At 40.1% G+C, this 21,330-nt stretch overlaps 2 protein-coding genes across 2 annotated transcripts in view; both read right to left on the reverse strand.

Moving 5' to 3' along the window:
* Positions 1–8,545: 8,545 nt before the first annotated feature.
* tor2a (torsin family 2, member A) lies at positions 8,546–13,059 on the reverse strand. Its single transcript, XM_085476337.1, has 5 exons — positions 12,842–13,059; positions 12,130–12,395; positions 11,410–11,585; positions 11,020–11,147; positions 8,546–9,902 (listed from the first exon to the last, which is right to left on the reverse strand). The coding sequence occupies exons 1-5, from the start codon at positions 12,960–12,962 to the stop codon at positions 9,658–9,660; spliced, it is 936 nt and encodes a 311-aa protein (XP_085332463.1). The 5' UTR covers positions 12,963–13,059; the 3' UTR covers positions 8,546–9,657.
* A 2,785-nt stretch (positions 13,060–15,844) lies between these two features.
* Positions 15,845–21,330, reverse strand: part of sh2d3cb (SH2 domain containing 3Cb) — a 58,575-nt gene continuing 53,089 nt past the window's right edge. Inside the window, exons 10-12 of the mRNA XM_085476335.1 lie at positions 18,466–18,577; positions 18,128–18,337; positions 15,845–16,960 (exon numbers count right to left, since the gene is read on the reverse strand). Coding sequence (XP_085332461.1) covers positions 16,791–16,960; positions 18,128–18,337; positions 18,466–18,577 — 492 coding nt within the window. The 3' untranslated portion in view covers positions 15,845–16,790. The remainder of the gene's footprint in view (positions 16,961–18,127; positions 18,338–18,465; positions 18,578–21,330) is intronic.

The following is a 21,330-nucleotide window of genomic DNA, read 5'->3' on the forward strand; positions in this document are numbered from 1 at the left end:
CCTTCTGTGTAAAGGAACCATATCTGTTTAATAAAGTAGCATTTTACATCTGCCAAGGCTGGCAAAAATGTCACCAGATATATCAAGTATAATCAAAATGTTGGACTCGAAATAATAGTCTAGTCTGCTGTAAGCTTTGTTACAGGTTACTGAATGGTACATTCCATTCTCCTTTCGTGTCCCCACCATATTGTCTAGTGTGTGTATACACCCCACCAACCAGCCCTGTGTTTGCTGTCCATTGAGATGAACTGGAGAAGCTGGGTTGGATCACCGTTCCTATTGTAAAGAGGACTGCAGCACCTTGCAAGCTGTAAATAATTATATTAGAATGACAGCTGTGGTTGTAAATTGTTCTGCACAGGTTGCTGTTCTTGTCTAGTTTTTGGGTTTTTCTGGGGTTGGAGACACTTTGTTAAATGCTAAATTCTGAGACTTTGTTTCTAGCATCTCACCGTGACTTCAGAAAGACACAAGAATGTGACTTTTCCTGGAAGAGAAGAAGAAAAATTGCTAGTGAGTCTGATCCAGGCAGCAATTTGACAAATATTTAGTTGGCAAAAGCATATTAACTTGAAGAAGGAAAGCTTCTGCAGGCTTTTTCACTAAACCACAGCTGTCAGCACCACAACATCTGGTGGCAGGTTTTCTGATCCAGAAGCTGCAGTGCTTAAAAAATGTATTCGACCGTATTTCAGACATCTGGCAACTTGTTTAAAACTTATTTATTTGGCAAATAACAAACAAAAATCAAGTTAGTGGCAGCTTAAATTTGGCTAAGTCGGTAATTAATTAAATATAGCATTCCACCATTAAAATGAAAATATTCTGTTCAGGAATGCAAGTAAACAAAAGTAATTTAACAACAAAATAAGCTCTTTGCCATTTTTTACAGCTTCTTTGTAAAACAGCACATTTTAAAATTCATTGATAATGACAGCAATTGTATTTTAGCATTAAAATATTATTTTGATTATAGAGCTTGCACATAATGGTAAAGTGACGCTTACAGAAACATTATCTTAGTAACTACCAATGCTATTTATTTACGGTACCTATTAACCACTATCTATGACTCTAGCACGTCAAAAGTGATTATATTGAGACCATTGTAGTGCTTAGCTGTCAGCTAATGCTACCAAGTTCGGTTCTTCATCAACAAATGTCATGAATGCAGCAAAGACACAGATACTTCCTAATTAGTGATGAGTAACATGCGTAACCTGTGTCGTTGTTGTATCATTCTGTTCTGTCTGGGGTTGCACTGTCTTGGTTTTGGTTTTTTTGTAATTTTTGCACACTTGCACTTTATGTAGCCCTGTGTTGATTGCCTATGTCACATGTAGCACCATGGTCTTGGAGGATCGTTGTCTTGTTTTGCTGTGTACTGTACCATTGCACATGGTTGGAATGACGACAAAGCAATTTGACTTGACTTGACTTGAAAAAAACAACAACTAAAATTACACTGACGGCAACGCAGACTTCTTGAATGGTTGTGAATACAATTAATCTCACAACAACCCAGATTATTGGTCACATAGTTGCAGTAAAATTCCTTTAAGAGACTTTAGCAGAATATGTAGCAGTCCATTTCAGTTACTCGATTGTGGCTTGGACAGTCTCGGTCGTTGTGTCCTTGGGCAAAACACTTCACCCATTGCCTACTGGTGGTGGTCAGAGGGCCCGGTGGCGCCAGTGTCCGGCAGCTTCACCTCTGTCAGTGCGCCCCAGGGTGGCTGTGGCTACAATGTAGCTGCCATCACCAGTGTGTGAATGAGTGGATGACTGGATGTGTAAAGTGCTTTGGGGTCCTTTGAGACTAGTAAAGCGCTATACAAGTACAGACCATTTACTCAGTTAGCTGAGAGTGTACTTTGCAGACATTTTGCAGCTGGAGCTACCTGTGTTTCAAACACACCTGTTAATCAAAATATCTACATCTCTTCTCCTGTAACCTGCTTTGTATACCAGCTATAATACTGGGGGATACTGGCTACAGTAAACATGTTTACTTCTCTGGTAAAGCTGGGTTTTTTAAAATGGGAGTCCGTGGGGTCGGACTTGCTTTGGCAGGCTTCTTTCTTTCTTGATTATTACATCATGTGTTTGAACTTTATGGTTTCGGTTAGATGTCAAACACTTGGTGTCTTCACCGAGTGCTGCTGCTGTCGAAATATAAATCATAAAAGCCTGACACTGCTGAAGCTGCAGTATTGTACACTGTACAGGATCAGATATGTTTGGAAGTCAAACTTCAGGCAGTAGATTACTAAAATGACGGTTATTCCATATTTATTTTCCCCATTACATTTAAAGGTTGATAGAAGCCAGCGTGGTCACAATTATATTTCCTTTTAAAATCTATGAACTTTTGCATATGATGGTATGCTATTCTACACACACAAATTTATTGAAATATCATGTGCAACTTTTGAGTGAGCTCTCACTCTGGTCATTCCTACACCTCATTCCTACATGCCGTCCCATTCCTCTCCATCCTACTGGGGGGACAGCCGGCTGCAGGAATGCAGGCCCGTCCCAACCGTCCCAAATGACTGCACACACAAAAAAGGATTTAACTCTTTGTCACAATTGTCCCCTCACACTCCGGCCTGCAAAGGGAGGAAAAAAAACAAAACAGCACAAGACTCCTGAATCCACTGCCCCTCCACCATCTCGCCACCCTCAACCATGACCCACCCCCCTCCCTCCACTGTGGCCCCTACCTTTCTCCTGACCCCGGCCGCGTGCATAAAAGACCCATCAGAAGTATCGCTGGCCACATTTACAAGTGAAAGAGGCTTAATAATGGAGCGGTTAGGGAGAAGAATGAGAAGACAGAGGGGCACTCACAGATGTGGAGGTGCAAAGGGAGGGGGGAGGAAGGAGCAGCGTCCCATTGTTGCCCCCGCCACCGTCACCACCCAGCTCTGGTGGAAGGAAGGAAGAAGGGAGGGTTGGCGAGGGGTGAGGAGGTAAAGTGTGAGGTGAAAGTTACTTTTTACACAGATTTTGATGGAGGAGCAGAGAGGAGGAAGTAAATGTGGTGAATAGGAGGTTGGGGGTGGAGCACAACATTAAATTGCAGAAGAATAAATTAATACAACTACACTACTCTTACCTAGGAAAAAATAAAGGCTTGTCCAGCTGTTCTACTGGGAGCGTGTGAAAAAAAAGCTCAAAGGTCGCGGTGTGTGTGTGTGTGTGTGCGTGCGTGCGTGTGTGTGTGTGTGTGTTACGGTCATCCTGGCTTTTTCTTTCCCTGCGTCTCTCATTGTCCTGAACTACATAGATGGCAGCACACAGCAACAGCAGCTGGGGTGAAGAGGCCTCTAAGCTGACCTTTGAACCCCTCCTCTTCCTCACACAGCCTGTGTGGTGGTGCTATTGGTGGGTGGGGTGGAGGGCGGAGAGCAGAGGGTGGGGGTTGATGAAGTCATCACAGCAGGGTCGTGGTGAGATGTGGCATATATAGGAGGCAGCCTGGTGCCTTTTGAAAGGATGAGGAGATGTTTCCAAAATTTCATCAAGCAGAGAGGAAACTGAAGTTTGGAGTTTTGGCTGGTTTCCTGTTTGGGCGGTCACCTCCAGCAGGTGAGAAAAATGGCAGTTGGGCATCTCCAAAGAAACCAAGTTGGCTGAGAAAACAAGCTACAGTAATCTGTAGTAAATCTGGCAGCATCTGAAAAGTTTTCATTGGCCTTGGCTCAAAATTTGACATTTAAATGACAAACTTGACTCTAATGTTGTTTAACTTGACGTTTCTTGGGGTGCATACTTCAAGCACATCTCGTTGCTCAAGAGAGTAAAATCTGACAAAATGAAGAAACAATATTTAAACCAAATTTTGTCTCACGCCAACCTCATCTCCTAACATGAATCTACAACCAAACTGCTTCATTATGTTTGAGAAACGACCATGTTCTCAAATCTCTGAAGCACCGTGCACCATGATTCTTACTTTGGATGACACCAACATGACCTACAGTTCTTCTGTGATGAATATTTTTGATGATTTGTGATTAATTTATGTTCTTTAATTCAAATAAGTCTGCCTTCTTTCATCTGGGAATACTGGTAAAAATCAGAAACTTCCAGTAATGCACCTCTCCTCCAGTTTTCCCATGAATTTATGTGGCACAATTCCTTATTTTGTGTAGTTTCTGCTCACACTCTAACCAGTCACTTTAGATAGCTGCCCCTCCCTGAGCCTAGTTCTGCCTCTTCGTGTTTAAAGGGAGTTCTTCCTCCCTACAGTTGCCAGGTGTTGTTTAAACAGGTAAATTATACTTCTGTGTCAGATCATCGTTACTTACATCATGACGGGACCCCATTTTAACTCTACGTCGAAACCTGACGTGCACCTCCCTCCCAGGAAACGTAACTACACGTCGTGTTGACACATACCACGGCGTGAATGTGTGAAAGTGCAGTGTGGGGATAAAGGTAGTTTCCGTTTACATCTGTTAGGTTTACCTAAAATAAAGACAAACAAAACCTAGAAGTCTGTCGCACAAAGAGAAACTCAAGAAGTTAACCCAAAGCACACTGCTGCTCACACACACTACCAACAAAGGTATTCTGGCACTGGAGTGCTCTTCTTTCTCGTGCTCCCTTATCTAATTACTGAATGCGTTTAGCTGTAAGACGCGGTACCTAAGGCAGCAGAGAGAAAATGCAACACATGTCCACACATGCAAAATGGGCGCTACACAATAAAACTGAATTGAAATGAACATATGAAGATGTAAATTTTTAAAAATAACTTTCACCCCAGAGTTTTGACTCCAGGGTTCATTTTTAAATCTCATGTTTAGGTGACTGTGTGGTAGGATTTAGAAAAAGCCAATTCCAAAAAAAGTGGCCAGACAGTGTAAAATGTAAAGAAAAACAAATACAATTGTTACAAATCTCATAAACAGTTATTTTATTCACAATATAGAAAACATATCAAAACTTTAAAGTAAGAACACTGAATACTTTGAAACCATACTGTTAATGATAGTATGAGTGCTTTTAACAAGCCAGAAGGCCACTCTCCTCTTTAGTCTGGAGGATGGTGCATCCATGTTTTCCACTTTGCCTCAGTTGATAATAAACAAGCTTTGGGCCAGAGAATGAGATCTGTACAGATATGACTTCTTCCATATATAATGGAGCTTTGCTCTGCATTTGTGGATGGCTCCATGAGCTGTTCAGACACTGATTGGTGGAAGTGTTCCTGAGCCCATGCAATGATTTCTATGAATTAATCATGCCTGTTTTTTAATCCAGTGTTGCCCTGCAGGCCATAAGATCACAGGCATCCAATTTAGTTTCCAAACCTTTATCCATTACACAATCTCTGACTCATTTGATATCATGTACTGTAGGTGATGAGATATTTTATACTTTATACTGCTCGTATCATTCCCAATCATGTTACTAATCTCCATCTATCCTAACCTGTTACCAGTTAAATACACGATATTGCTCCAGCGGTTTTCTTTAAGTAACACCAACGTTTTACAGCATTTTGCTGTCCCTGTCTCAACTTTTTTGAGACATCTTGCTGCCATCAAACTCAAAACTAGCTCTTTTGAAATATATATTTTCTAATTTTTTTTTGTGATTAAAATGTGCATCTATGAGATTTGCAAATTATTGCATTCTTTTTTTTTTATTTACATGCTACTCAGTGTCCCAATAGAGGGTAGATAAGAAATCTGATGGGGTGGTGCTTTTACCTAAATATTAATATCAGCTGATGTGATGATGTTTATCAGGTATAATTGTCTAGGTTAGGTGGATGAGAATCTCAGCCTCAACATGAACAGGAACATCTAGTCTAGGGACTGTGAAGTATTGCCAATATTTATATCGAAATCAATGCAAGAACTTTTTCACAAATTGTACATAAAATAATGTGAGTTAGTTATAAATTCAGTGATTTGTCCCATATTTCAAGACCATCTTGCACCAGCCTTCCCTTTTGTTTCTCCAGTGAAACGTCCAGAATTTGATCGCTAAATTTTAATTTACAAAATGGTCAATGGTAGTGATGAAGAACCACTCACCAGTGCTGTCACCTATTGGTTAATGAACTCCAGTTTCGAGGCTTCGTGCATTTGAGCCGCTGTTGTGTTGAAATCAGATGTGACAGCAAGGGACAGATCTACTGGCTAATGACTTGTCAATCTCAAATTGTTAATTAACGAGCATACCCAGGACAATTCTCCTTTCTGAAACTTGAAAATCATAACCATGTGAGATAAAATGAGTGATTTAGCCCAAAAACCATCATCAAAGTTTTTTCAGTCCAAGACCTGTTTCCCCTTAGACTTCTGTGGGACTTGAAGATGTTTTTGCAAACACGTGTATCGCCCCCTGTTGGCAATTAAAGAATGCAGCTGGATGCGTAATGATCACCATGTAATTTAACCCCAACTGTGTCTTTACCAGAGAGAACCCACACAGAAAGGATTCAAACCCAGGACCTTCCTGCTGTGAGAGGATGGTGCTAAGTACCACCCCACTGTGCCAACTCAGTGTAAAAATGAGGTGTCATGCGTAAATGAGTTGGATCTAATGTCAAGTAAGTTAAGAGAAATGTCCACACAAGTGAGAATGTAGCTTCACGGACTGAAAAGAGTGAACAAACACAGCCTCCTGAAGACCTCTGACACCTGTTCATTTCCGATGGAGAAACTATTAATTTCCTGCTCAACGAGATATCAGAGCTACGTCTTTCTCAGAGATCTAATCAGCATCGCATCTCGTACAGAGAGCTGATACACAGCAGCTCCAGTCATTCACAATCAAGGACAGGTGGATAAAAAAAAAAAAAAAAAAAATCATGCTTCACCCTTTTTGAAGCAATTTGTAATAAAATACCAGAAAAACAGGCTTTTGTAAAGTTTTCAGTGCTGGATAATGTTGAGAAAGGATGAGTTTTAAATGAACAACATGTTGTTGTATTACATGACCATTATCTACTTGTTGAGTTACAGCAAATAACAGTCGTTAACCACTTTATGTGAAGAACACTGACTTCACTGCAGGTTTTACAGATGTCTTTCAGTCTCTTGATATTTCAACTGTTAGACTATGCATATGTAATTACCGTACAAAACAGTGACTTATCTTTAAAAAGCATCGTCAGTGTAGTAAATTTAACAGCAGCTTTTTCATGCACAGTCTTGACCCCCAAAGTCTTGATGCATGCTCAATCATCCAGGTAAGTAAATCTCAAAAGGTTGTTTCTGTTCCTGCAGTCAGCTGAGACTGAAGAAGTCACTTGGATGTAGCGTTTTCTCCCATTGAAAATGCTACGGCCGGATGAACAAAATCAACCTTTTGGGGTCTTGCTCCTCAAAGTTTTTCAATGAATGCGGCAGCAAATGTCTTAGTTTTTTGTGATTGTGGGGTCTTACTAAGCATTTTCAGTATGAGTGTCATTATGATTGGAGGAATAATTATCTCAGATTGAGAAACACAGAACTCCGAATTTATTTACGTTAAACAACTTCTCGATTCAGTCGCTCCGAGCACTTGGGTTTCCAGTGTGGCAAATAAATCACAATAAATGATAAACAGAAGAATGAAGGTAACTTCGAGTTGGTTAAGCGAAAAAAAAAAAAGAAACTGGAGATTAATTTAGCAAAAGAATGGGGAATGCCAGGCCTCAAGGGCCGGTGTCCTGCAGGGCCTTGATCCAAAACAGCTGATTTAAATGGCTAAATTACCTCCTCAACATGTCTTGAAGTTTTCCAGAGGCCTGGTAACGAAGTAATTATTGGATTCAGGTGTGTTGACCCAGGGTGAGATCTAAAACCTGCAGGACACCGGCCCTTGAGGCCTGGAGTCCTGCAGTGACCTCTGCAGTGACCAGTTGCCTGATTCAACATAAAGCACCCAAAGGGTTAAAAAGTAATTGGACCCTTTACTATCTTTCTTTGAAATCAGAGTGGTGATTGTTAAAAAACTGAATCAAAAATAAATAAACAAATAAAGCTGTAGTTACATGTCATATTCACAGAAGTAATAGGAACAACTTTATTAGGTGATCAAACGCGTTTCAGCTTATGGCCTTCACCAGGATCAACTGAGTCTTCATGCCATCAGATGTTTGATCTTTTCCATGCACCTTGGAATTGGTGAAGTTGTCCCAGAAATATTTGTTGATATTCTCAGAAGTAAAAAGAATATTTTCTATTAAAATGCAAGAAAACAGAGAAATCTCCCTGTTTTAATAAATAAATACTGGACAAAAGGCACAGAACACCTTTCTTGTGCCATTACATTTTATTTTTGCTTTACATTGTAGCAGTAAAAGGTGCACAATACCTCAAACGCTTCAGTCACGAATGTTCAGAAGCTGGACCTGAAACTTGTGTAACTCAGAAGAAACAACAAGGACGATAAGAATTTCATCTTCATCCTGTGAACTCCGTTACCCTTGTTCTTCACTGCATTTAACACGCAATTTATTACAAGAAAAAATTAATACTTTATAATTAGTAATTTGGTGTAAACAATCCAAACTTTTGGAAATATTTCATAATTGACAAAGAACACCAGGTCTTTTTAATACTCCATAAAGTGCACTTTCAGTGTTTTAAAAACATCCCTACCTGCTGCCTTTACAGTACAGTTTAAAGCAATGAAACAAAATAAAAGCACTACAGAACTCACTCACATGGGAGTAAGTGAATTAAAATGCACTGAGCTCTTGGTGAACTCAGCTTCACCTCCGTTACACTTGTCTAAAACAAAGTCTTTACTGCCACCTGATGGCAGAAGTGGTCACATGCTCCCAAAATATGGCACCGAGCCTGCAGGGCTGCAGCACACAAGTTGGGTTTTTTTTCCCCAAAGTAAAACTCATCTCTTCTTCTTTCATTTGTTTTAAAATGATCTGGCAAAGGAGCTCCTTTATCCTGTGACCTCTTTCAGTCCTAAAATATATTCTACTTTCTAATAAGCCGACTGATGACGTGTACTTTCATGTCAAGCTCTCTTTGCCACAAGCCAAATATGTCGCTTCATCCGGGTGAAAAACTTGGATAATGATCGTCGAAAGTCAACACTTAGCAAAAATCCCATTGCTGACAAATGTTACCCAAAATAAAAACAATCTTGTGTGATCCCTTTTGGGAAAAATATTAGAAAAATGAAATGAAGACAAAACAAACAAAAAAAGGTCTTCGCTCACTCAGCAAAGAACCTCCAGCTGTTTAGTCCGCTCTGGACACCTGTGACAATTCCTCATCAGTGTGACCATGGAGGGATGGCAGTGTTGACAAAGAATAAATTAAGACTGGATAAATAATGAGCCTAAAAACAAGAAAACATCAATTAATGACTTCCAGTTGAAGCCTTTGAAACCTGAAACCACAACATACCAACAAAAATATATAAAAATTAAAAGGTAGAGCTGGGTTTGAGGTAGAGTGTGGCATGACTCCTGAAAAAGTCAGAAAATGCCAACTATACCTTCATGGAGATTGCAATATACAATCACTGATTGCAAATCCGGACAGTCAGGAGTTTCACTCCCCTTGATTTCATGCTCCCAGGGCATCCTAGCCTCCAGATGCTGCTCTGACCTGCATGTGAGCATCTTTCTCAGATTTTCCCTTTCAGTCCTAAAAGTTAAACCCAGTTCCCCTCAGCTCACAGGAAAAAGTTGATTTTGGCAGGGACAGTCTTACAGCCAGTGTTGGAGAAGTACTTTCCCTTAGCTGGAGTGTAGTTCATGTCGCCCCCTACTGCCTCCACCACGTCATTGCGGCTGCAGCTGCCCCGCTGGCAGAGCTGTGAGTGCACGCAGCGCTCAACGTGGTATCGGCTCAGGGGCAGGAAGGGAACAAAGCGGGTGATGAGCTTCTGCTGAATGATGTTGGACTTGAAGAGGCCGCCTGAATGGGGGGTAAAAACTCACTTCAGTTACTGAAGTAATGAAAGCTTTCATCAGCAATGTACTGGAAAATTAGCTCAAAGAGGCTGCTTAATTTCTGTGTTCATTATGATGCACTGCTGCAGAGCAATGATGCTGCTTCTATTATGGGCTTTAATTTTATATTCATGATTAACTTAAATGAATCAAAGTCAGAAGACCAGTTTTAGCTCTGGAAGAGCACCAAAGCATCAGTATCACTGCCTTCTTCCTCTTCTAGTGAACATGCAGTAAAAACAAAACAAAAAAACACTGTGTTTGAACAAACCAAGGTGAGAACACTGACATGAAAAAAACTATTTTACCTCCTGACACCAGCATTTAAAATGTCTTAACCTTCTCACACTTTCAACATACATCTTCACCTGCTTCAACTGAAAATCCAGGTTGTACAGAAGCCGGAGTCATCACATCACACCTTTCCCTAAACCTCCTGATAATGGCTCACAGTATGACTTAGAATTGATTTTAGGATCTATTTCAAGGTCCTTCATGGCTTCTCTCTGTGCTACATATCTGAACTATGAGACCTTTACTCAACAATCTGAGTCTTTGTCCAGGCTCTCATGTGACTGTTATCTGGTGCTGAGGCTACAGCCTACTGGCCAAGCGTTTATGACCCATTTCATTTGATTGCAGTTACTTCTTTTTTAATTTATTTCTCCCTTTAAATGTTATTGAACGCAAGTATTGATCTGTAAAGCATTTTATGTGCTCTGTAAATAGAAAACATTAATATTTTATCATGGTTATTGTTACTTTTACTTTTTCTACTTCAAGCACTTTGCAACTTGTTCTCTAATATTTGCCTTCCTCTTGTTTTTGTCTATATTTCTCCTTTTTGTTATTTCTACTATATTTACTATTATTTATATTTTATTCAGTTCTCAGTTGATCAGCTGAGAACTCCCACAATTTCGTTGTACATGTACAATGACAAGGGCCATTCTATTCTGTTTTATTCTATCCTATACACAGAAAATACCGTACTGAACTTTAATCAAACTCTGAAGCGGTTTGGGATGAAACCACCTTACCCTAAGAGTGTGGAGTACTTAAACATGTAAAATGAGTCTTACTTGTGTTATTGTTGTAAACTGCCTGTGCGATGGCCTCCTGCAGGTTGTCCAATTTGATCTCCTCTCTCTCTCGTCCAGCCTGACGGTTCTCCAGAGCCACTTTGTTTATCACCTCCTCTCCTGCAGTGCTGCACACAAGAAACACAAAATAAGCTGCCTGTCCCTTTGTAATAAAAAAAAAAGTTTCTTCTTTAAGCATCACCGGGAGAGAAATAAAGTTTTGAGCATTAACCGTTCATGAAAGCTTTAAGTTATTTTGACAAAGAGAATACAAGAACTTCTTTTGGAGAGAGTTCATATCCGCAGAATTAGTGTCATATAGATCCTTCTTGGTGCTTTAGGAAGCTAAACACTGGACATGCCTCACTGGATTAGGGGAGTGTTAAGTACCTGATAAAGAGGTATATCGCCTTGCGGTAGTTGGTGCGAAATACAACATGAGACGGACCCAAAAAGGGCTCCAGGACATCAATGAGGCCTGGAGGCATCTTCTCCATCTCATCAAAAATGAAAACTGAGCGAGCGCACTCCGTCAGGTTTCCCTGCACCCAGTCCTTCAGCTCCTCCTACAAAACCAAAGGATGGATATTTAATTTCACAAGCTCCCAACACATCACCTATGACTGCAACTAACAATGCTTTTAATTACGTCTGCTGCTGTTCTGCTTTTATTACTTAATTATAGGCTGTGTAACATGTATAACTGCAAATACTGTTGTCTGAAAGGCGGCACTCGCTTGTGAACTTTTAGTATATAATTAAATGATTAGTAACTAGTTCCCACTTAGTTAATTCTATAGACAGAGTCTGCTGAACATAAAACAAAAATGATCATATGAGTCAAGTATCTTTTTTGTGTCTACTTGTGTGATCATTTTTGTTTTGACCAGCCCATCTTCCCTGAAATTGGGAGCAAAATCACAGGACTCTCTTGTAAGTTCTAAATGTATGTTCCTAAGAAGAAAGCAGTGTCCTGTTTGCACATTAGGAATGACAGCATTCAAACTTCCCTTTGTTATGGTCAACAAACATTTTATATTGAACACACAATAAAACGACTAGTACATTACTTCAGATTTTAGATATAACCATTTGTATTTCTCAACATACCCTGTACTGCTTGACTCGGTGGGGCAAGGGGAAGTGCAGCGTGGGGACAAACTGGTGGACATACGGGCTGCTCATGGCTGAGCCGTACAGATGATTTCCCAGCATAGAGCTGACCAGCGTCTTTCCTGTCCCAGAGGAGCCGTGGAAAGACAGCACCAGTGGCTGACTGGGGCTTTTATTATGAAGGAACCTCCCCACCTCCTCTGACACAATGTCCTGAGCCAGATGCTGTCCATAGACATTCTTGTAGAGGTCCCACTCCAAGTCTGGCGATCAGAAAAAAAGAACAGTCACAATCTTTGTTGGTGCAATACTACAGGGGTGGGGTGCCCTGTAATAACCACAATAAAGGGTTATAGGAATAAGCTTCAGGAACAAAACAGAGCAAGAAAAATCTACTTCTCGTGGCTGTTGTCATGAAAAACCTGCAAAGTAGACAACTAGCTAATTTAATTACAGATATTGTAAGAAATTTCTTTTATTCAGCCAGCTAGCATACCAGTTAGAAAATCAGCAATAAGCTACAATGAAAGCCTTAATTGCCTCCTCGGGAACACTGTACACTAAAAAAACAAAAAACAGTTAGCGGATATAATTTTTATAGGAAACATATGTAGTATAATACAGCAACAATAAAATACAGTTTCATAAACAAGCTAGCTTGCTAACACGAAGCAGCCTCCGTAGGTTAGCATCCACAAGTACGTCTCACCTCTAATATTCGGCTTAAAGTCACAGTCGCAGCTGTCCGATATGGTGCAGTAAAGTTTCTGGAAAACGCAGCAGACTGGGTTACAAAAGAACAAAAACAGCACAAACAGTGTCGCCAACATTTTGGCTGCCTGCTTGTAGACAGAAAAGCTCAGTTTGGAGCTTCTCCTTATCGCTACCGGCTGATTTTGTAGTTTTTTCCTCCCCGGAAGGCGCCCAGAAAGACGTAGCTCAGTGACAAACTGGACTACAATTCCCAGAGAGCATCCAGCACGGGCCGTGAATTGTAGGACACGTTGGAGGATCACAGTCCAGAAAAACGTAAGACTTTGGCAAACTTTACTAGAAATCTTCCTGACAGATTACTTTAACTGGAATGGGGAATAAGAGGGCGAAACGGTCTGGTATCAGGATTTTTTTGTTTGTTTGTTTGTTTGTTTGTTTGTTTGTTTGTTTGTTTGAAAGAAAGTTGTGACAGCACGTTTAACAGAGTTGTTGCTAACAAGTCACAAACTTTCTTGTTTTTAGTCGAAACATCAAACCTGAACCCGAGACTTACAGTTAATTCACAGATATTCCATATGGCGTTTAGGTAACAGTGAAACAGAAGCAGAAGGTAGACTAATAAGTGCGGAAAGGCCACATACATAATGTAGCCTTCAATTTTACTAGATAAATAGAATCTTGCATACTGGAACATGGGTGAAAATAGGAAACATGGTGTAAAGTAATAGGTTATATAATTTATATTCATAAACCTAAATGGGATGGATCTAAACCTCATTTTTTATCACTTTGATGTTTATTTATTTATTTACTTATTTACCTGGTATGATTCCATACTTTCTAGGAACTTTAAACAACAGGATATTAAAAAAAAAAACGTTGTTGTTGTAGCTCCAAATGAAACAGAGACAAACCATCTGGATTAAAATATCATACTTAAAAATGCAATTCAAGTAATTTCTTAAACATGTTTAATATCCATTTTATGTAATTATGCATGTAGATTTTTGAAAAATTCAAATAAAATGTGTTTGTGTTTGTGAAAGGTCTTCTATTAGCAAGTCAAAACAAAAAACAAAAAAACCCCAGAGCTATAAATCCAAGTTGTGTCCTGCATACAGCAGAGGGAGCTATTAATGTGAAAATGATCTTTGATGGAGTCATGTGTTATAACATTCTGGGTCCTTGCAAAATAAAATAACTTAATTTGTTTGTTTAGGGTTTTTTTCCCCTCACTTTTTGTCATGGACAGCACACTTCAGATATGCACCTCAGTGAGATGTCTGTTTTTGTAGTTTTATTAACAGTGACCTAAGCTTCATGCATATGATTAAACCTTTTTTTTTTTCAAACTAAAATACAATATTTTGCAATGTTACATTATAAAACATCTTGAATAATGGTAATTGGGTGTATATTTCAGTTCTACAGGTTTATGGTTTTGAGGTTTGGGGAACAGACTAAGGAATGTTGGTGCTGCTTCAGCACAGGATGTGCTTTGAGCGTTTTAGTGTTTTGACTTCCTGTCTTTGGTTTATCACTCTAGAGACTCTTTTCACCTAACCAGTGTTCCACTGTATCATTTTTAATGAGAGTTTTCTTGCTGTTCTTTGTAGTTGGGTTGTTTTCCTTTATACTCTGATCATTTTCTCTAGTTTCTTGACTCAGACTTTTTGACTGATTGTCTTCATTGCTTCCAGCTGTCTCCTGTTTCCCATCCCTGTTCAGCTCACAGTGTAAAAAATAGACCTGTCATTCTCTTGTGATGTGTTATCTCTACACGTTTCTGTTCCGTCTTCTGCAGCTCTTTTAATTTATTCTGTTGCTCCCCTTGCTTAAGTTTTTAAACTTAGAATCTTCACTTAAAACTTGAACTTTTTGTTCAGTGTTCTCTACCTCCTGCATATGGGTTTTGGCACAGACGCATTTTTAATGATGCATTTCCATGATTTGTTTGTATATTTTTTGTACTCATGTACATGTTACCCTAAAAGAAAAATCATGAATTTTTAATTCAATTCAATTCAATTTTATTTATACAGCGCCAAATCACAACAACAGTCGCCTCAAGGCACTTTATATTGGAAGGTAGTCCCTACAATACATACAGAGAAAACCCCCAACAATCATATGACCCCCTATGAGCAAGCACTTTAGCGACAGTGGGAAGGAAAAACTCCCTTTTAACAGGAAGAAACCTCCGGCAGAACCAGGCTCAGGGAGGGGCGGGGTCATCTGCAGTGACCGATTGAGGTGAGGGGAGGAAGACAGGACAAAAGGCATGCTTGGGAAGAGAGACAGAAATTAATAACAAGTTTACAAGTAAACAGGTATTTTAGAGATATTGAGCAAATGGTAGTAAGTAGTCCTACATATTCCAAGGTTCCTCACAGTGTTACTGGAGGCCAAGGTAATGCCATCCAGAGTAAGATATCATATTTCTCATCATATTAGACTTTAGGTCCTATTACAATAACCTCAGTTTTATCTGAACTTAGAATCGCAAAGTTACAGGTCATCCAGGTCTTTATGTCTTTTCCTGCAGTTTAACTAATGAGTGTCAAAAATCTGAAGTGGTTTTGTTAATTTCATTTTCCTGATTGTAACTGAGTTTAGAAGCAGGTGATTCACTTTGAAATGTAAATTCACCACAGTAGAAGAATACAGGAAGAGTTTGGCATGTTCAAGTTCATCACTCCACAGAAATATGCCACACACAGACTGACATTGGGGAGTGATCGGTAACCCCCTCAAGCCTGTAGGTAAAAGCTTTAATGATGGAAGCACTGAAACAGTAGGGCAGTGATTTAGAAAAGCTTCAGCACCGACATGTCAAAGGCAGAGAGGGGAAATTTACAGCTAAATAGACCACAAAAAGTAGAGGTTGGCTTTGTTATATGGCCCGGGGAAAGTGAGGCATGTTAGTGTGTATGCTGCAGCGCGGCTCGAGTTGCCAGCTAGCTCACAAGCATGACTGTTTTTATTCAATAAAACAACCTCCAGTGAAATAAATGTTTATTTACACTTTTTGATAAATAAAGAGTAAAACTGTTTAAGATTACAAAAATGATCTGCACCTGTGTGCCGTACTCGTGCAGTTAGGATCAGTTCACTCCCCTTACATTAAAAGTGACATTGTTATAATAAGAAGAAAAGGAAACAAAGAGGAAACACGAACTGACCCCAGATTACATTTAATAATCTCTTCAAATTATAAAATCCTAATAATTGAAAAGATACAAAAAACTAAACAAAAACTGAAATGCAGATGTACAGTTATTCTGTTATTACATTCTACAATGTGACATATGTTTGTGGATTTAGCTAAGGTCCAGCCTTTAGGGAGATTAAAACATTTACAAACATGAGCCTATCAGACTGAGGCACAGCCTCGGTAACCTAAAGGGCACCAAATATTTACACTTCCAAATCATGTCGCCCTGTGCCACTGTGGAGTACATGCAGTCCTTTGTTAGGTAAACTAACACAGGACAATGTTGATCTGTGACGTTGTTGAAGGAGTGCAAGTCCTCAGTCAAAAATAAAAACACCCTCTGGAGACTCCATCAAAGCATTTAGTGGTTTCTTTCACAAACTGTTGTCATTCTGCTGAAGCTTTCAGACAAAGTTCCTCAACCTTGAGTTACATCAGTTTAGCTTCAAAAGAAACTGGAAAAGTGCTGGTATGGGAAGGTAAGCATTTATAAAATTTCAGTCTCACTCTTCAAGTATCCCGGTCTGCTACATGTGACAGATTTGAACTAAGTGAGTGCACTGCTTCGTTCTGGTGTCTACACGCTTAGGAAGCCTCCTTGTTTGAAAGATCACAGCGCTTTCCCTTTTAATGAGCTTTCAGTGGAGGAGCTTCTCAGTGTCCAACACAGTAATTGTCCATGTATGTAGGCATGAGCTCATAAACAAGGCCTCTAAAAACAGTGCTGGGGTCAGTGTCGTCTGATGGGTGGCTCCAGCTTGTTGGACAGGGCGGTGAGCACCTGGTCAAACTTAGAGTATCGCAGAGCCTGTTGCTCCTCGGCCCCCCGGCTCCCCCACAGCAGCCGCATCTGGAAATCAGTCAGGAAAAGCTCCAGGACTTCGGCCTGCTCCCCGAAACCTGCAACATCACATCAGTTTAACATTATTAGCAGCACAGGAGTGTAGAAAGGAACCGGAGACTACCATTTCTACCACAGAGGTCCCTGTAACTGGACCTGTCTCAAACATGAACAAGAACAGAATATATGTGTGTGAATAAGAGGGATGAACAGGGAAGCTGCAAGGAGCAGAGGTAATGAAGGTAGAGTTTAAATATCGGAGGTCAACTATCAGAATAGACATAAAGTGCACAAGAAAGGTGAAGAAGAGAGTGAAGCCAGGGTGGAGGGGGTGTGGATGAGCACGAGGGGTGATGTGTGACAGAAGCCAGAGCAAAGAGAAGTTTTATTACATGGAAGTGAGACCTGCGGTTGGCGTGACAAGAGGTGACATGACATCATACCCATAGGGAATAGGGTGCTCCTGATGGATGAAGACCCCATCAGGAGCAGAAGAAGCAAGGAAGAGTTTATTTACAGGAAGTGAAAGAGGAAGTTCTTGCAGTTCACTATACAGCCTTGGGTTGTTCATTTGGCCTACCAGTCATGAAGCTATTTATTACTGATTGATAATAATATAAACTTAAATAAACATAAACTTAAATATCAACTTAAAATAAACCATCAGATCAAGAATGACCTTAGAATGGGATTTAGGAAATTAAAACACTTTTCCTAATTATTTTTTTATAATCAGATTATTTAATGCTGCAGCATGTACCAGTCTCTTCAATAAAAGGTTTCAAATGTAGTTTGACTTGCATGCATTTCATGCATGCCTCAATCTGACTTTATTATATTTTATTGCAGGTTGCCACCTGGTTGGAACCAGTGTGTTGGACTTTTTCCAGATTGAAAAAAAATACATGCTCTAGTCTACCAACGCTTTAGTGGCTGCTAAGAAATGCTAGGCTACTTTTCTGCTAGAACTTGAGGAAAGCAGTATTTAAAAAAAGAAAGGGGAAAACGTGAAAGCACATTAGAAACAACATGAAGAACAGCAGTAAGCTGCAGCACCTAACATGCGATCCGTGTTCCTGCAGTGGAATGGCAACTGTGTGGAGAGTAAATACAGCAGGTCCCAAGACGGATCCCTGTGGTCTTTCGTGTTTAAATTTTCTAAAGGCTTGTATTTAATTTGCTAATGTTATAAAGCAGACATACTGCATTTTGTTTTCGTCTCTCACCTTGTAATTTGCTCTCAGCGTTAGAGCGGTAGATGCCCCCTAGCTGGGCAATGGTTCTCGCCGCCCCGAGGTGGAACATGACCACTTCCACCCCAACTTCCACCGTCTCCCATAGTTCTGTCCCCTCCTCACCCACCACTGCATTCTTCTCCATCAGAGTCAGAAGAGGGAGGACGTGGGGGAAAGTGGTGTTGGACAGCGGACAGCTTTCTGGAGAGTTGAAAGACAGATACAGAGATCATGTTTGTTGTGGAAACAATGGTGTAGCACCAAGATATGAGCAGGAATTGTTTCTCCATGCTTTTATCATGTGGTGTCGAGTTCAGGAGACGCTCTACCTCTTCCATCGTTCAGGCTCTTCATAAATGGCCTGAGAGTTTTTTCATAGAGAATGGCACCTTCTGTGTGCCGCTGCCGTAACGCCATCCAAGTCTCCTGCAGACGGGACACCTGAAAGACCGAAGAACAACACTATTGCTTTTGTGCCTTCCTCTCGTTTTGTATATATTTGTTTTATTCAATTTGTCTTACTATTTGTATTACCTGCACAGCTGAACCCACAATTGTTTGACAGCTAATCTTATAGAAATTGTCCCTGTCTTTATTTTTTTCAGTCTGAAAATATAGTTGAGATGTATATGATTCCTAAAAATATTCAGAGGTGATGTCTTTTTTTATGTAAAGACAGTTTTGAATATATACAGAAACTTTGCCAGAAAAGACAGGCCAAGTTAAAAATACATATTAACAATAACTAAGAAAAAATATAAAATGAAGAAACTTTTCTGCATTTGAGTTAATAAAATCACTGAAAAGTTAATAAGTTATCAATAAATGACTTTGCACCTTTTGTTTGAGGATGTGATGAAGCGCCCTGATATCAGAATTGTGACATTTTACAGCCTGACACCTTGAGGCAGGGAAACCCAAAAGAAGGCCGAAGGCTAAATCATGTAAGTGATAACATTAAATATCAGTGGGCCTCTTAGCTATTCCTGAAATTAAGCATCTTCACTAAAGGTGAGTCACAGTAATAATAATAATAATAATAATAATAATAATGGATTGCATTTATATAGCACTTTTTGGGGCCCTCAAAGCGCTGTACAATTCCACTATTCATTCACTCTCACATTCACACACTGGTGGTGGCAAGCTACAGTTGTAGCCACGGCTGCCCTGGGGCAGACTGACAGAAGCGAGGCTGCCATATTGGGCCATCGGCCCCTCTGGCCATCACCAGTAGGCGGTAGGTGAAGTGTCTTGCCCAAGGCCCGGGGCTCGGACAGTCACATATTAAACAAATATGTAAGACTGCGGTCTTCCATTTGCGCAACATCTCTAAAGTTAGAAATATCCTGTCTCAGAGTGACGCTGAAAAACGAGTTCATGCATTTATTACTTCCAGGCTGGACTACTGTAATTCATTATTATCAGGATGTCCAAAAAACTCGCTGAAAAGCCTTCAGCTAATCCAAAATGCTGCAGCAAGAGTCCTGACAGGGACTAGAAAGAGAGAGCAGATTTCTCCTGTTTTGGCTTCCCTTCATTGGCTTCCTGTTAAATCCAGAATTGAATTCAAAATCCTGCTCCTCACATACAAGGTCTTAAATAATCAGGCCCCATCTTATCTTAATGACCTTGTAGTACCATATCACCCTATTAGAGCACTTCGCTCTCGCTCTGCAGGCCTACTTGTTGTTCCTAGAGTATTTACAAGTAGAATGGGAGGCAGAGCCTTCAGTTTTCAGGCCCCTCTTCTGTGGAACCAGCTTCCAGTTTGGATTCGGGAGACAGACACTAGCTCTGCTTTCAAGATCAGGCTTAAAACTTTCCTTTTTGCTAAAGCATAGTTAGGGCTGGACCAGGTGACCCTGAATCCTCCCTTAGTTACACTGAGTTATTAATCTCTGTCTCTCTCAAAGCAGCTATCTGAACGCTACCCCAACAGAGGTCGATTATCTTGTTAATAATTTCACCTCCTCACTACGTACGACTCTGGATACTGTAGCTCCTGTGAAAACTAAGGCCTCAAATCAGAAGTACCTGACTCCGTGGTATAATTCTGAAACACGTACCCTAAAGCAGATGACTCGTAATCTGGAGAGGAAATGGCGTGTCACAAATCTAGAGGATCATCATTTAGCCTGGAGAAATAGTTTGCTGCTTTATAAGAAAGCCCTCCACAAAGCCAGAACATCTTACTATTCATCACTGATTGAAGAAAATAAGAACAACCCTAGGTTTCTCTTCAGCACTGTAGCCAGGCTGACAAAAAGTCAGAGCTCTTTTGAGCCAACCATCCCTTTAACGTTAACTAGTAATGACTTCATGAACTTCTTCACAAATAAAATTTTTATCATTAGAGAAAAAATTACCAATAATCATCCCACAGATGTAATATTATCTACAGCTACTCTTAGTACCATTGATATTAAGTTAGACTCTTTTTCTCCAATTGATCTTTCTGAGTTAACTTCAATAATTACTTCCTCCAAACCATCAACGTGTCTTTTAGACCCCATTCCTACAAAACTGCTCAAAGAAGTCCTGCCATTAATTAATTCTTCGATCTTAAATATGATCAACCTATCTCTAATAATCGGCTATGTACCACAGGCCTTCAAGCTGGCTGTAGTTAAACCTTTACTCAAAAAGCCATCTCTAGACCCAGCAGTCTTAGCTAATTATAGGCCAATCTCCAACCTTCCTTTCATATCAAAAATCCTTGAAAGAGTAGTTGTCAAACAGCTAACAGATCATCTGCAGAGGAATGGTTTATTTGAAGAGTTTCAGTCAGGTTTCAGAGCTCAGCACAGCACAGAAACAGCTTTAGTGAAGGTTACAAATGATCTTCTTATGGCCTCTGACAGTGGACTCATCTCTGTGCTTGTCCTGCTAGACCTCAGTGCAGCGTTCGATACTGTTGATCATAATATCCTATTAGAGCGATTAGAACATGCTGTAGGTATTACAAGTACTGCGCTGCAGTGGTTTGTATCATATCTATCTAATAGACTCCAATTCGTGCATGTAAATGGAGAGTCCTCTTCACACACTGAGGTTAATTATGGAGTTCCACAGGGTTCAGTGCTAGGACCAATTCTGTTTACATTATACATGCTTCCCTTAGGCAGTATCATTAGAAGACATAGCATACATTTTCACTGCTATGCAGATGACACCCAGCTCTATCTGTCCAT

This window comes from Copadichromis virginalis, linkage group LG12, assembly GCF_057382275.1.
Source record: "Copadichromis virginalis isolate Kocher_CV1m ecotype Utaka linkage group LG12, C_Virginalis_male_GT1.1, whole genome shotgun sequence".
Classification (NCBI taxonomy): Eukaryota; Metazoa; Chordata; class Actinopteri; order Cichliformes; family Cichlidae; genus Copadichromis; species Copadichromis virginalis.

What these genes read in the sequence shown, in the direction of transcription:
- tor2a (XM_085476337.1), bottom strand. Translation starts at nt 12,962, where the DNA reads ATGTTGGCGACACTGTTTGTGCTGTTTTTGTTCTTTTGTAACCCAGTC. An exon ending in CTTTAAGCCGAATATTAGAG is followed by an intron (nt 12,396 to 12,841) that starts GTGAGACGTACT and finishes TCTGATCGCCAG; the next exon opens with ACTTGGAGTGGGACCTCTAC. An exon ending in ACCGAGTCAAGCAGTACAGG is followed by an intron (nt 11,586 to 12,129) that starts GTATGTTGAGAA and finishes TTGGTTTTGTAG; the next exon opens with GAGGAGCTGAAGGACTGGGT.